The sequence below is a fragment of the Megalopta genalis genome, chromosome 2 (assembly GCF_051020955.1).
Source record: "Megalopta genalis isolate 19385.01 chromosome 2, iyMegGena1_principal, whole genome shotgun sequence".
Taxonomy (NCBI): domain Eukaryota; kingdom Metazoa; phylum Arthropoda; class Insecta; order Hymenoptera; family Halictidae; genus Megalopta; species Megalopta genalis.
The window spans coordinates 11,167,614-11,182,150 of record NC_135014.1 but is presented as its reverse complement, the minus strand read 5'-3'; the positions used below and the strand labels follow the sequence as shown (position 1 = coordinate 11,182,150).

General features: G+C 41.9%; 5 protein-coding genes across 11 annotated transcripts; 3 read left to right on the top strand and 2 right to left on the bottom strand.

The window, feature by feature from the left end:
• Window positions 1–138: 138 nt before the first annotated feature.
• Window positions 139–2,134, top strand: LOC117220847 (protein-L-isoaspartate(D-aspartate) O-methyltransferase). 2 transcript variants are annotated; one of them, XM_033471234.2, is made up of 6 exons: window positions 139–278; window positions 673–773; window positions 840–979; window positions 1,050–1,275; window positions 1,600–1,685; window positions 1,775–2,134. In XM_033471234.2, the coding sequence occupies exons 2-6, from the start codon at window positions 719–721 to the stop codon at window positions 1,958–1,960; spliced, it is 693 nt and encodes a 230-aa protein (XP_033327125.2). In that variant the 5' UTR covers window positions 139–278; window positions 673–718; the 3' UTR covers window positions 1,961–2,134. The 2 variants fall into 2 exon arrangements, with proteins under 2 accessions (XP_033327125.2, XP_033327126.2); XM_033471235.2 differs by lacking the exon at window positions 139–278 and adding an exon at window positions 295–434.
• A 788-nt stretch (window positions 2,135–2,922) lies between these two features.
• LOC117220834 (oxidative stress-induced growth inhibitor 1) lies at window positions 2,923–9,523 on the top strand. 5 transcript variants are annotated; one of them, XM_033471208.2, is made up of 7 exons: window positions 2,923–3,135; window positions 3,211–3,403; window positions 6,502–6,582; window positions 6,676–7,118; window positions 7,196–7,428; window positions 7,511–8,277; window positions 8,378–9,523. In XM_033471208.2, the coding sequence occupies exons 2-7, from the start codon at window positions 3,376–3,378 to the stop codon at window positions 8,617–8,619; spliced, it is 1,794 nt and encodes a 597-aa protein (XP_033327099.2). In that variant the 5' UTR covers window positions 2,923–3,135; window positions 3,211–3,375; the 3' UTR covers window positions 8,620–9,523. The 5 variants fall into 5 exon arrangements, with proteins under 5 accessions (XP_033327099.2, XP_076374580.1, XP_033327103.2 ...); XM_076518465.1 differs by having other exon boundaries at window positions 2,923–3,403; XM_033471212.2 differs by lacking the exons at window positions 2,923–3,135; window positions 3,211–3,403 and adding an exon at window positions 4,729–5,398.
• Window positions 8,985–11,429, bottom strand: Syx16 (syntaxin 16). The gene is made up of 5 exons (XM_033471231.2): window positions 10,771–11,429; window positions 10,438–10,656; window positions 10,096–10,303; window positions 9,747–10,006; window positions 8,985–9,674 (listed from the first exon to the last, which is right to left on the bottom strand). The coding sequence occupies exons 1-5, from the start codon at window positions 10,849–10,851 to the stop codon at window positions 9,465–9,467; spliced, it is 978 nt and encodes a 325-aa protein (XP_033327122.1). The 5' UTR covers window positions 10,852–11,429; the 3' UTR covers window positions 8,985–9,464.
• Window positions 11,430–11,583: 154 nt separating this feature from the next.
• On the bottom strand, window positions 11,584–12,174 carry bcn92 (LYR motif-containing protein bcn92). Its single transcript, XM_033471250.2, has 2 exons — window positions 12,042–12,174; window positions 11,584–11,869 (listed from the first exon to the last, which is right to left on the bottom strand). The coding sequence occupies exons 1-2, from the start codon at window positions 12,122–12,124 to the stop codon at window positions 11,674–11,676; spliced, it is 279 nt and encodes a 92-aa protein (XP_033327141.1). The 5' UTR covers window positions 12,125–12,174; the 3' UTR covers window positions 11,584–11,673.
• A 151-nt stretch (window positions 12,175–12,325) lies between these two features.
• PheRS-m (Phenylalanyl-tRNA synthetase, mitochondrial) lies at window positions 12,326–14,481 on the top strand. Of its 2 annotated transcripts, none has more exons than XM_033471219.2 (5): window positions 12,326–12,745; window positions 12,822–12,907; window positions 12,996–13,714; window positions 13,793–14,085; window positions 14,161–14,481. In XM_033471219.2, exons 2-5 carry the CDS (start codon window positions 12,897–12,899, stop codon window positions 14,449–14,451), a joined length of 1,314 nt encoding a protein of 437 aa, XP_033327110.2. In that variant the 5' UTR covers window positions 12,326–12,745; window positions 12,822–12,896; the 3' UTR covers window positions 14,452–14,481. The 2 variants fall into 2 exon arrangements, with proteins under 2 accessions (XP_033327110.2, XP_033327111.2); XM_033471220.2 differs by having other exon boundaries at window positions 12,822–12,925.
• Window positions 14,482–14,537: the final 56 nt, after the last annotated feature.

Sequence of the window (14,537 nt, the reverse complement as noted above, 5' to 3'; positions counted from 1 at the left end):
ACTTGCCAGATACACAACGAACCAGGTACATAGTATTTGATCTTGCAGAAGCATCTTTTGAATTCGATAAGCTTCGTTTACGATTCGTGATTGACACCGTTTCTCGACAAATGTTGCGAAATCGTCGAAGCGAATTCATGTCAAGACGTTTCGTTCTCTTTTTTCCATCTGAAATGCATTCTCCTGCGATCCTCGGTGCGTTCTGTATCTGCCATATTGGTGGCCATATTGTCCGCGCGATACCAGCGCCAGCGATGATCGCCTGGTCCGGGTCTATGGTAGGTAAACGGAATTCTTCCGAATTTTTTCGAAATCATGTTACGTACCATTTACCATTTATCGTTATCGCAATTGAGTCATCTCATTTTCGAACGCTGTGTCGTCTATTGATGATAGTGAATGTATAAATGAAAATTGAAATTCATCATCTCGAGGTAAATATTTTTCATTGAATTACTTCTATTCGAAACTTTCTTCGATTATGCATCCCCTCTAAATATTCCATCGAAACACGATATGTAATCTCAAAAGACATTTAAGAGCAGTGTTTACGCCTTATGCGTCTTGGAAATAGTTCGATGTATAGGCTATGTTCTCAGCGAAAATTCTTGGAATTAATTGATGTGTACGTGTCTCTCTCTTATCGCATGTCGTTTGGCCATCGACAAACAGACACGTTCATTCGGCTGTTGGCTTCGTCGTAATCTCGCAGAAAAACATGGCATGGCACTGCAGTGGAACCACCAATCAAGAAATGATAACTAAACTGAAAGGTATGGTTGACACGAATCGTTTCTATGGTTTAGAAAACTCTGTCTATTGCAAGCTCAAAATTACAGATGCAGGCATTCTGACAACCAACAAAGCAGAAGCAGCGATGCTGGCTGTGGACAGGGCAAAGTACTGCCACGAGCCTGACCCTTATCTCGATCGACCAAGGAGAATAGGATACAACGTAACCATTAGTGCTCCTCACATGGTAAGCGAACAAAAGGTGGTTGTCGATCTCTCGTAAGAAACAATTCTACAGGGTTAATCGATGGTTACAGCATGCATACGCGTTGTCTATCCTCTCCGATCAATTGTTCGAAGGTGCCAAAGCTCTGGACATTGGCTCTGGTTCTGGTTACTTGACAGCGTGTATGGCATTTATGGTGGGTCCACGTGGTCGTGTAATCGGCGTCGATCACATCCCCGAACTGATTGAAATATCGTCGAAAAATGTACAGGAGGATTGCTCTCACTTCATCAAAGAAGGACGAGTTAAATTTGTTGGTAAGAATCTCGAATATCTAGAGACGCGTTGTCGTTTTTTTATTTTGCTGCCTACTCGCTGATAGATAATTTCCGATAAAAAAGAAAGACACGGTCTCTTTTTTACGATTAAATGTTACATACACGCTTCTGATACATTCAAGAGTTTGAAAATAACAGATACGCTCAAATGCTAAATAACCGTAATCCACCCACGTGGAGTAGGTTGTGTACCTTATAAGGAAGAATCGAACGGGACTCTGTTCAAGAATTCTATGACTTTGTCGTGCGTTATGTAAAATGATAGACCGAAGTTTAACATCAGGTCATTGTCAATGCGCCTAGTGGGAGACGGTAGATTGGGACATACCGCCGACGGCCCCTACAATGCGATTCACGTTGGAGCAGCGGCGAATACGTTGCCGCAGCAGGTATGAAAACCGCAATTCGAATAATCCAAATCTTAAGGTCTCTCCTAAGAATAGACCGCGAATAAATACACGAGTTTCGCCTATTCTAGTTGATAGACCAATTAGCTACTGGAGGACGTCTAATTTGTCCAGTAGTTACCATAGAAGGATTCCAAAGGATTCAAGATTTCCTGCAAGTGGATAAAAATGCCGATGGCACGATCTCAAAGAAAAATCTGATGCAAGTTTCCTACGTACCTCTCACGGATCCAGCCACCCAATTACAAACCGATTAATGCATAATCGCGCAAATTTAGAATTTGTTTAGAAAATTTTCTGTGTCGTCTTGAACGGTGACAACGATCGTTACAATTCAAAAAAGGAATCATTTTTGTTCACAGCGGATTCGATGTTACCAAATTAGAGATTTCTTACCGAGGTATGCATCAATAAAATATATTTTCCCTAAACGAATCAACTTTATCACCTTTCACCTGAAAGTTTTATTCAATTTTATGCGACACGCGTTGTGCCAGTCGAAATCGTTCAAATCTATAAGTTCCCGCCAAGTTTTCGCGGTATACGTTCATAAATTCTATATTGTATATCGAATGAATCGCTACAGATGGCGTTGCAAAATTACCTGCGCTCTCGACCAAGAAAAATTCAATACGTGTAGAATACAGGGAGGAATGATTTCGATCGAATATTACTTTTATCGGTGTAAATAGTGATCAGATACTCATTAAAAAACAGAAAAAAAGGTATGTCTAATACATAAATAAAGAATACAAATGCCGGTTCGAAGCACGTGACCGTTCGGACACCATACGATCGTGGCGCCCATCAGTTGTCAATCTATTCAGTCGTATTTTAATTCGAATGCCATTGAAATTTAAATACCGTCCAGACCGCTGGATACTAACTATTAATCGAGAATGTTTCAAGTAATAAACAAGCATTAAGTACGCAACAATTTACGAAAGTAGTGAAAAGAAAAACCAATCGAAGGTGAACGTATAATTCGAACAGTAATTTAAACAATCTCATAACAACGCGTGCACCACCAACATTGGTAGATAAGATCGCTGCGATCGTTGAAATGAAAATATACTAAAGGTAAAAAATGTGAGAAAATTAAATTATCCGTTAGTTAGAGTTAAGAAGATCGTTGGACAACGATTTAACGTACGAAGTAGAATTTTTGGAAAGTTGTGCAAAAAAGTTGTCTCAACGTCTCAAGCAGTCTTCGTTACCGGCAGTCAGGCAGTCTGTCTGCGTTGTTAGGAAGGGAGTGTTGCCATGCATCGCGGGTAACGACGCCTAACCTATTTCATATTCCATAATAAAGTCGCGACGTGTTTGGAAACTGTGCATAACTGCATGTATACTGTTCTATATGCACACTTTTGTCGGTGTAACGATCTCGTTCGGAGCCGTACGCTGATACCGGAAAAAGCGGTGTGCCGTGGTGAGAAATCTCTGTCGAATACGAAACCAAACCCATCATCGCTGAATCGATAAACACGAGAACGATTTGAAACAGGAATCGTCACGACAACTCAGTGCGAAACGGGTTGAAAATGATGTCCAGGAGCATCAGGCGGCGCCGAACGAAAATAGGCGACGATCATGGATACATGGGATATATCCTCCGGCGAAATTTCTGTGCAGCCGTACAAATTCGAGTCAGCTGTCCACGTTAAAGGGGATGCTTCGATGGCCTGATAGCGACACAGGTATTTCAAGAACTGCATAAACAACATCTGACAATTCGCGACCGGTGTGAAACGCAACGCAATGCAACAGAACGATTGCGTTATTTCTCATGTATCGTTATGATATTCGACCGTTCGATTCGAAAGAAACTAGTGTCGCATGGGAACGTGTTTTCCTCGAACACACGACGGTTCTGTTTTCTAAAATTGAAAAATGTCAAAGTTGCGGAACCATCGAGGTTATCACGAGGTACGGAAGATAACGATAAGAATCGTGCGCCTTACATAAATACAATTAGATATGATCCGACTCGGGCGCAGAAGTGTAATTTTATTTTTAGCGCGCGTCATCGTCTTTCCAAAATGACGTTACACATGAGTTACGTAAATCCCTGCCAAGTTGGAAAATGTTTCCAGCCGTGCGACAGTGATCGTGGAAAACTTGAGATCACATAAATACGATAGAAATGATAAAAAAAAAATACGATAGATAAACACGATGTATGCACCAATGTAATCGCCCGAACTGACCGGGTGAAAGTTGAATAAGAATATATAAATTATATCGAGCCGATCGACTAGAGGTTTTCTAGCCAGTTCGATAAACATCGAAAGAAGCAAAGGCTCGTGGAAAGTATTGGCAAAGAGACACGTGCTAGTTCCAAGCCGGTTTAGCTTTTGTCAATAGATACCGGGTTACTGTTCTTAGTCGATGGAAAATTACCTGCAAGCCAGCGTAATTTACGTAAATAAAATAGCATGAACACGAGTATAGTAGCACAGCTAGCCGAGACGGAAACAGAAAATGCCGGGAATCGTCCACCGGGGTACCGGTGAACCGTAAACCTCAAGAATAATCGCGAGATCAAACGGACACGTAATTCCATTTCGAGGAAAAGATTTCCGAGACGATCATACTTAAAATTATAGTCAGCGATTCCGTGTAAACTGTAACGGTATGCAACGATCAACGCCGAAATATCGATGCATTGTGCATAAAAGTGTCCGCGTACCGTAAGGCTGCACGCTTACTCTTCGGAGCATTCAGGGAATCGAATGGTGAAAGGCACAACCGGTTTTTTAGCGGGTGACGCATTACGCAAAGGGATTAAAAGGAAAGAAGGCAGGCTGATCCGAAACTCGACCTTCGGTCGCGTACACTCGGACTCGCGACGCAAGTTAGTCATCAATTTTGCAGGTTGCTCGATCGATTGTAGAATTAATGGAAAAAAAATGAGGGTGGTCTTGCAACCACCGTTGTAATGTCCGCGATCGGCATCTATGTATATATATATATATATATATATATATAGCGTAACGTAACGCAACGTGATGTAACGTGCCGTCGGAGTGAATGGTTATATCGCGATTCGAGTCGTAGATCAAAATGTGACGGTGCCGATTTTCTTATCCCCACGGTGAGCAACAATTACGCCACTAATACGCGGCCGGCCATAGGCCGTGGTCACAGCTAAGCATTATATAGAAAAACGAATATAAACATGCTGATAAGGTTCGTATCGCGACCTTCCGCGGTGAGAACATTCTCCTGTGAGTTAATGACGCACACATTGGATCGCATTCCGTTTTTCCGCGTACAGAACAGTAAAATGTTAACCGTGCGCGCGCGTGGATCCTGTGTAGTGTGACCATTTGCCTGCACAACTTAGAGACGTCCCTCGCGTCCGCACTTTCCTCTGACTAGCCCACAGTGGAAGGTTTCTAGAGTCACACTGATCCTGTGCAGTAAGCCAGCGAGGCGCCGCTCGTGCTCGGTTGCTTTGGTTGCGGCGGCTTCGGCTTCGGCCTTCCTCGAGCCACGAGGCACTCTGGTCACAACCGGTCATCCACCGACAAAACAAATCTCGTATTTGTCCAACGACATGAGAGTGCATCAATTGCAAGGTAATTCGTCTACCGGTTCGGACGAGGCCCACGAGTTCGCCATTGTGTACAGTGTTACGACGTGCAACCAGTTGAACCGGCACCGCACGCGTATTACGGAAGGATGCCAAGGTCATTGTCGTCCGATAGGCGTTTCACGATCATCGGTGTGACCACGAAAGCTCGTTACGGTTGCGTCGTTCTCTTCGACTTACTTTCTTCCTGAAACTTCTCCGCTCGTATATGCTTACCGTAATCGTCTCTGTTATCCGCGACGATCGGATGCCACCGCGTCACGGATTAATAGCTTAATTGATGACGGCATCTGCCATAATTGCGAATCATCGCGACTGAAATTTGTAATTAAACCCAAGACTGCGGCACAGTGCGACGCTGTTATCAGAATGAATCGACGTTTCGAGGAGGCGTTCGGACAAGGGAATGCGCTCAGCACATAAGATCTTCGCTGTGAGTCTTTAGCAGTTTCCTTCGAGATGTTAACAAAAAAAAGAAAAAACCGCAAGCGGTGCCGCATTAATTGCTAATCGTCGTGCCGGAGATCGACCAGTAGTCGTAGTTGCGTACCTCGTTTCCGTGACGGTTCTCGCGGAGACATAATAGCCGACATAATTCACCGGGTTATCGTAGATACGGATGATACGTAGAACGCGGGTCTGGAACGTGTTGCTATAACTCGCACGTGCAACGGACAAAATTGTTTCACGATGAGCGCGCGACGGGTCTTCTCGCCACGTTATCGCCGCGTAATTGTGATCTCTTGCGCAATATCGCGGCAGCTTCACGAGCCAAGATTTTCCACGATTCCGCGTAAATTCGTTTCAATATCATCCATCGGCAGGCAGTTGTCGCCGCGAAAGGTAGTCAGGCTTCGCGGGATCAATCAATCGATTGATCGCGTATCGACGCGTTGATAAGCGATCGTGATGCAGCAGATACTTGGGGGCGAGCCGACTCATGCTCGTTACTCGGAGAACTGCTTTTTGCACGCTATCGATCGACGGCAATTTATGAAAACTCGGCGTGGATCCCAACGATCTCATTTTTCCCTACGGTGACAACGCGTTATTCACGAGCAATCGTTCGCGCTCGCGGTAGTTCTTCAGCACTTCGAAATCGTACATCGAGATCACGTTACATCGCCACGGTCGCTCGCGACGATTTTCCATTATTTTGCGAAATTCTATTTGTTTACCGGATCGAATTATTGCTTGCAGCTGGTGGAATCGAAGCAACGATGCAGAGTTGTTGCGACAACAAGGAAACCAACGACCTTTACAAGGATGTGGTAATTATAGGTACGCGGCGATGGTGGTAATTATAGGTGGAGAAGAGTGCGAGAGAGTGGAAGATTAAAACACAATCGGTCGATGGTTTATTTTACCGGGCAGGAAATGGACCCAGCGGTATTTGCCTGTCCTACATGCTCGCTGGAAACTGGCCGTACTACACCGGCGAGCCGCATCCCGGGGACGAGATGCTGACTGCCAGGCTGTGCTCTAGCGTGGCGAACAGCGAGTTGGACTTGGAAAGAAACGGAATCAACAACCAGCAACGATGGCAGAACAGGTTCGATGGATGCGAGAGGAAAAACCAAGACAGGTGTTTGGCGCGCAGCACAAGGTGCAAACTCAAGTGTCTCTCTTCCGGGCTAGAGGGTAGGGTAGGTGGCCGACCTCTGGCCCTTCTCATGGATCAACTGCAGCATCCTGGCGTGGACAGTGGCTTCGACGTGCCGTCTCTTCTTACTTGGAAATCCCGGGAGCAGAATCCCGAGCACAAGCTGATCGACCACGTCGTGCTCGGCAAGGGCCGACCAGGAGGCGCGTGGCAGGTAATCGATCGTCGCATCTTTTTCTGCATTCGATGATTCATTATCCGGTCTTCTCAATACTCGTACGACTATTTCAGTCGATGGATCCGAACGTGCTGACCATCAGCTTGAACCGATGGATGTCGTTGCCAGACTTGGATATCAGAGAGTGGGAGACGATGGTAGAGTCCGAGCAGCTTCGGAAAACCAGCTCGGCGGACGCCACGGAATCGTATACGCATAAAACGGCGAGTAGAATTTCTGTTGGAACAGTGGCCGCCTACTACGACGACTACATACGGATAAAGAGACTGGAGCAATATTTTCGATGGTGAGTCAAACCCTTCGGTCTTATCTGTCGTCCCTCTATTCGGTCTATCGTTCCTCTTGTAACGATGAATGCGATGTTGCAGCGGGACCATGGTCACGTCCGTAAAGGCAGATCGCGTTTCGCACGGATGCGAACAGGACTCGCGATACGGATGGATAGTGGAGGGGTTCGTAATCGAGACCGGGCAGCCGTTCCGATATCGGTGCAAAACGGTCGTTCTCGCGACTGGCAGCACCGATTCGCCGAATCGGTTAGGGATACCAGGCGAGGATTCGCAGCCCGAGTGGGTGACACATCATTTAAACGATCTCGAGATGAAGTTGGATAGGCTGGTCAACCGGCGGATACGCGTGGACGCGCCCCTGTTCCACCGAACATGCGAACGCAGCCATAGACGATGTCGAGCTACGGATTCTGATTCGGACGAGCAACCCGCGAAACAAATCATGCCCGTTCTCGTGATCGGAGCGGGACTGAGCGCGGCGGATGCGATCATGGCCGCGCGTTTCCGTGGCATTCCCGTGTTGCACGCGTTCCGGGACACTTCGTACCACACCGAGGATGGAAAATGGAATAAGTCTGAAGACGAGGAAACGCAACGCATCAAGTACAAGAAGCTGCTGGGCCTTCCCAGTTCCATGTATCCGGAGTATCACAAAGTTTACGAGATGATGGAGGACGGAGGTAAAAATTACCCTCTGTATAGAGCGTTGCCTGGATACACGTTGCTCGAGATATCCGAAGCCGGGAACGATCGCCACACCAACGAGCCCATTCGAGCAGCCACACTATCGTCTCCGGACGGTCGGGTGTGCTCGTTTCGCGTATCGATCGTCGCGATACTGATCGGTAGGTGTATATTTGTGTGTATGTGTTATCCGTATTCGGATAATCGCGTCGTACCACTTTCATCGTGAACACACGAACCAACCGGTATTACCATTCGCAGGCTCCAAACCAGACTTGTCGTACCTCGAAGGCGGCGGTATCGGTCTCGGAAGACTGTCTGACAAATTGATAGACAGTAAATCGAACCCGATAGAGGTCGACGACTTCACGTACGAGGTGATCGAGTCGCCGAAAGCTGGCCTCTACGCTCTGGGACCCTTAGTCGGTGATAATTTTGTACGTTACATACTTGGTGGAGCGTTCGGAATTTTAGCACACACATTGACGACGTCTACCACCTGAGGCGAGTACCGGAACCACGTTCCGGTATGATTGTTATCCGTGCAGGAGAGCGACCAACGATCGAGTACAAGACAACTGGTTAGATAATTCGCAACAAGCACCAAGCTACAGTCATACAGCAAATCAAAACGCAAATAGCCAATTCAGCGATACTTTTTACAGGGTAGCATTTTTTTAAACGCTCAATCTATGTACGATGTTGGTAAATACTTGAGTAACGCGTTCGTTGGGTTGGCTAGATGCGGTTAAACGAGAGAAAAATCGCCCTCGCGTCAGTTATAAAAGGTACGATATGGGAGGTAAAGGTATCTCATAAATGTTAGACATAAACATTGTTCCAACTACAGATCACTTGAATCAAAATGTTTCGTTATAGATCTTGCTGTTTATTAACACATCTTCGAGTCCTATCGGTCCAGTACGATATTTACGTTAACATTGTGTAGAATTGTATAACGTTCATATATACGTTTACTTACATATTCTTTTATGTTAAAATGAGAGAGAACACGATGTTTCCGCGTAAAACGTGCCTCTATATATTTCGAAGTTTATCAGGAAACGCGTGAGCTTCCGATTGCTGCGTATGCGTACAACAAATTTCTTTTTATTTAATAGTTAATTTAAAATTTCAGATGTTAATGTTGAAATTGACAAATCCAAAAGTTACTTTTGCATATTATTTTAACTGTATTTCCCATTTTCGTTGAGTGTTTGATACCGCGCACAGAATGTATACTACACGACAACGGTATTTCCATCCGAGAAATATCAAGCTATAACAACTTTATTGTATAGCGGTTCGGAGTTTTGCCCCGATACATGTAAACCTTACTTTTCTTGCCTTATGTTTTGAATACAACGAAAAGACAACTAACCAGAATAATAGCTCCGGCAAGAATAACTATGCAGTACAAATTTTTATTGGCCCTTTGATAAGAGTCTGCCTTCTTTAATTGTTTATAACCTTCCTGCACTTGTACTTGCGTTTGTTCAATGTTATAATCGATTCTATCCAAGATAGTGCCTTGGTCCTGTACCATATTCGTTAAATCCTGTTTGGAGAGAATATTGATGAAACTTCGAAATCCTCGAAACTTTTAGTAGCTCCTAGAAAAGTGTATTACCTCGAATATATGTCGGAGATCCGCTATACTCTGCACTATACTGCCAATTTGTTCTTCTCTCTCCATAGCAAACTTCATTCTATCTTTTGGATCTTCCAACTGTAAAAGTACAGAGTCTTGACGTTGTTCGTTTTCGTACCAAGATTCGGCGTTCGTTTGATCGTAGTCAAATAACCATGTATCGTTCGTGGCATTGTTCGAAAATATCGATTGATCTTCGGTAAAAAATTGATTGCTTCTCTCTTCCCTCGATTTGATCTCTGAAACGGTACGAATAATTGCTCGACGCTCCAAGCCGAAATGATTTGTCCGACGATACTAGAGATAATTATTTGTGTAGGATACGTACGCGTCAAATAATGATTTTGAGCGGACCTGTATCGAAGTGCGAGCTCTTGCAGAGCAGCCGAGAGAGCAGATACCGCGCTCGTCGCTAATTGACGCTCGACGGCTTTAGTGGCATGCCTGGCTGCGGTTTTTATACTTTGCACTTGTCGGTAACCGTTGGAAAATAATCGTCCAATTTCTCGTGTCTGTTGTTCCATTTGCCTTTCTTCCTGTAGACATGTTTTTAACGATTTGCTCTCTGACAATTATTACAGTGGCACTGTGCAACGGCTGTTACAACAACTCGTTAACATTCGATACGACGCGACAAGGGTGTCTTGGTCTATTAATGTCATTGACAAACCTGCGACGTATCGTCCAACGTTGGCCTGGTTAACTGTTTCCCTTGCAATTCTACCAAACAGTCTACTTTTACGCGTAATTTGTTTAAAATCTCTTGCGTCTGTACAAAAGCATCTATCCAAACAGGTGGTGCGCTATTTTCAAAGTTGATATTGTTTAACTCTACGTTGTCCGAACTGTCGGGCTCCGAAGCTACCAGTGCCGTTCGATCGGATAGATTCTGAAAAGATAGACCGACCCATTTACAATTTTATTCGATCTTCTCCACGTGAATAATACGATTTACGTGAAAATTGAAAATTCCTCCATTATCGCGAGGTTAGAAGAACGATACCTGCTCGGGATATATGCGTCTACTCCGCAACGCATTATTCCGCATCAAAACGTACGGCTCTGTCAAATTTCTCATAGCCATTTTTGCCAATTGTTCGAAGCCACTTCGATGAAACGTTCACAACACTGAATCATCCATTGTTAATTGTTACCTCCTCGAGATTTCTCCGTCTGTCATCGTGAAACGACCTAAACAGCTGATCACTCAGTTGTACCAAAATCACATCCTAAATTTTGTTGATCACTGATAACCACTGGAACCGTCTACGAGAAATTCTTGACGCGTTCGAAACATCATGTTATATTTATCTGATCTCATTGGTGTCTTATATGAGCCAACCAATGAAATATTTGCCTTACATGTGCATCCATATGTGTGTTTACAATAATGGTGCGTATCGCGTTAGCATTGACCTGAATCTCTACTAACACAGTATTAATCCAACTGCATTTGATTTTCGTACAATTTCGATTAATAGAATCTTCTTCCAAAATTAAATGGTTCCTTTCTCTAGTTACGTGATAATGTATTCTTTTGATTGAAAATCTTCCTTAGTTTTAATGGCGCTATCTACGCCACGGTTAAATGTTGAACTACTACTAATAGAATTCATATGAACGTAGCGTATTCCAACGAACCGGTAACGTAAAAAACACGGATTAAACACGTCCTGCTAACTAGTTATTGTTGTAACAATTTTATATTCTACGTTACATGTATATTTTATATATGTATATATAAGCACTCAAAATTATTAATTAATATGTAACTCATGAAGATTTTCAAGAGGTTATAATTTACTAACTAGCTTGGTAGTGTAACGAAAACTATCTTTCCACTCTTTATTTTCCAAACTTCCATTATCGCTATAAATACGTGATGTTGCAAAACTATTCTTCTTCTTTAAACAACATTAGGTTTATTCGTAATCGTTTCGATAACTAATGGTCTGGTTGCATAAAGGTTTCCAATAATCACTTGTCTCTTAATGATGTCTAGTGCTTCTTTCCCTTTCTCGTGTTGCTTGGTAATTTCTGCTTGATCTACAAGTCTTTTATTTTCTTGAAATTCATGCCGAATTTTACGCAAAGCATACATCCTATATGAAAAGTAAAAAATAACACGTGTGTAGTACTCTGTGCAAGCAATATAATCGGCTTGTCTTCGTTTCAATGTTAATAAGTTAACAATAAAGTGCCATTAGAAATATTAAACGTAGAATAATCATTTCAATTATGATCTTGGCTTCGTTCACTGAAGTTCGTACTTACCGGTAGTTGTATGAATTCCATTTTTTGCTTTCTCGAATTAAATTTCGATAAAGACTTAATACTGCATTTCGATTATTGGCCATCGTTTACAATACATCATAGGTTACACAAAGCAATTGTTATTTAACTCCTAGGTCATATTTTAACCATAGACAGTGGCGCCTCTTTTGCAGAAAAAATAAAGTTCTGTCCAGGCTCTATACAGCGCCAATTAGTAAATGGCAAAACGCTGAAACTGTTAACCAAACAGTGGCGTTACTCGTGGTGATATCTGGAAGCTCTTTTCAAGATCTATACAGCGCCAGTTAGTAAGTGGCAAAACGCTGAAACTGGTAGCCAAAATCAAGTTTTATTTTTCTCTGCAAGAGGCGCCACAATTATGCAAGTCGAATATCGCGTCGCGATATTTATCTCATCAACCAATCAGATTTCTCTACTTACTTCATGCTGTTAAACTGTTTGCCCCCGCTTCGCTCACTAAGGTGAGGCATTACTCTATTCCGAATGACCCAGAATATGTCAATCTAGCGAAGTTAAGCATACAAAATTGGACATTCTATTAAAAAAACAAAGTTCCATATCTCCTCTATGCCTCTACTTGCAAAAACACCATTTATATTATATTGTATACTTTCTGAAATTATATACAATTAATGTTTCCTTCAGTCCATCTATTCTTTATATGCATAAACGCACGTCACATAGTAAGTTATTACAATAATGTTTTGATGCCGGTGCAAGGTGTTTCCTATTTGTTATTAATTTGATACATTATTTCAGTCTGATATTTCTGCATAAATGGCGTGGATATAAACAAGATATTTCAAAGATAAATGCAAGTTAACCTTTTACAGAATGCTGACGAGGTTAAAAAATTGTTAACTGTTTGTAAACGATATTGAATGCAAATAATTACAGGTTTTTGCATATAATATTTTAAAAATAATTTTCTAGGTGTAGAACCTGTACGATGATGAAGTTCAATTATATAAGGTCGTTAATATGCCGAACTTTGTCAACTGATACCAAGGTGCAAGTACAAAATGAAATAACGTTACTTGGTCATAATTATCCAAAAGATAAATGGACAAACATAACCCCGAATATTATTTCCAAACTGGGAAGAAACCTGCACCTTACTCGGTATCATCCTCTATCTCATATCCGTCAACGCATTGTTAATTACTTTTATACGCAATTTCACAATCGCAGTAGGAATGTTACATTTAGTGTTTACAACAATATGTCTCCTATTGTGACAACAGCTCAACATTTTGATTCTCTTCTTGTACCAAAGGATCATCCAAGTAGAACAAAAATAGATAGCTATTATGTAAATGAAGATACTTTACTACGAGCCCATACAACAGCACATCAAGTCGAACTAATCTCTATGGGATTGAATAATTTTCTTGTCATTGGAGATGTTTATCGCAGGGATGAGATAGATAGAGTACATTATCCTGTTTTTCATCAAGCCGATGCTGTTAGATTGTGTACAACAGAAGAAGTTTTTCAAAACACAAACAATTTGAATGAGTTAAAACTGTTTGAACACAGAGGAATAGAAAATAATGAAAAACAAGGATGTCATACGTTAGAAGCTGTTAAAATAATGGAACACAATTTAAAGAATACCTTGACTGGATTAGCACAGACACTTTTTGGTCAAAGTATGATAGTTGTAATGATACAAATTTAGCATATTTGTCAAATATTCGTGAAACATAGATCTGAATGTTTATTTATAGATGTTCAGTTGAAATGGGTGGAACAATATTTTCCTTTTACTCATCCATCATGGGAATTAGAAGTATTTTATAATGATCAATGGCTAGAACTATTAGGATGTGGAATCATGCGCCAGGAAATTCTGCAAAATGGAGGAGCAGGAGAACGTATCGGATGGGCCTTTGGTTTAGGTTTAGAAAGAATAGCAATGTGTTTATACGATATTCCTGACATTAGATTATTTTGGACCAATGATACTGGTTTCTTAAATCAATTTATATTCGAAGATGCTAATACTATGGTTAAATATAAGGTAAATAAAAAATATACTTGAATTGTCGAAAGCAGCCAATGTTTTGAAAAAGAAAACTAATGATATTTTTTTTAGCCTGTTAGCATCTATCCACAGTGCAAAAATGATATAAGCTTTTGGTTGCCCAAAGACGGGAATTATTCGTCGAATGATTTTTACGACATTGTAAGAGATATAGCTGGCGATGTGGTAGAACAAATTATATTAAAGGATACGTACTCTTGTCCTAAAAGAAATCAAGTGTCACATTGTTATACTATAGTGTACAGGCATATGGGACGGACACTCATAAAAGCAGAAATCAATTGTCTGCATAATAAAATAAAGGAAATCGCTACTGCGAAATTAAACATATCAGTTAGATAAACAAATATAATAAATATGTTTGAAAATGTAGGCTTGTCCATCAATATTACCTAAATACCATAACATTGAATACTACATAATACCAA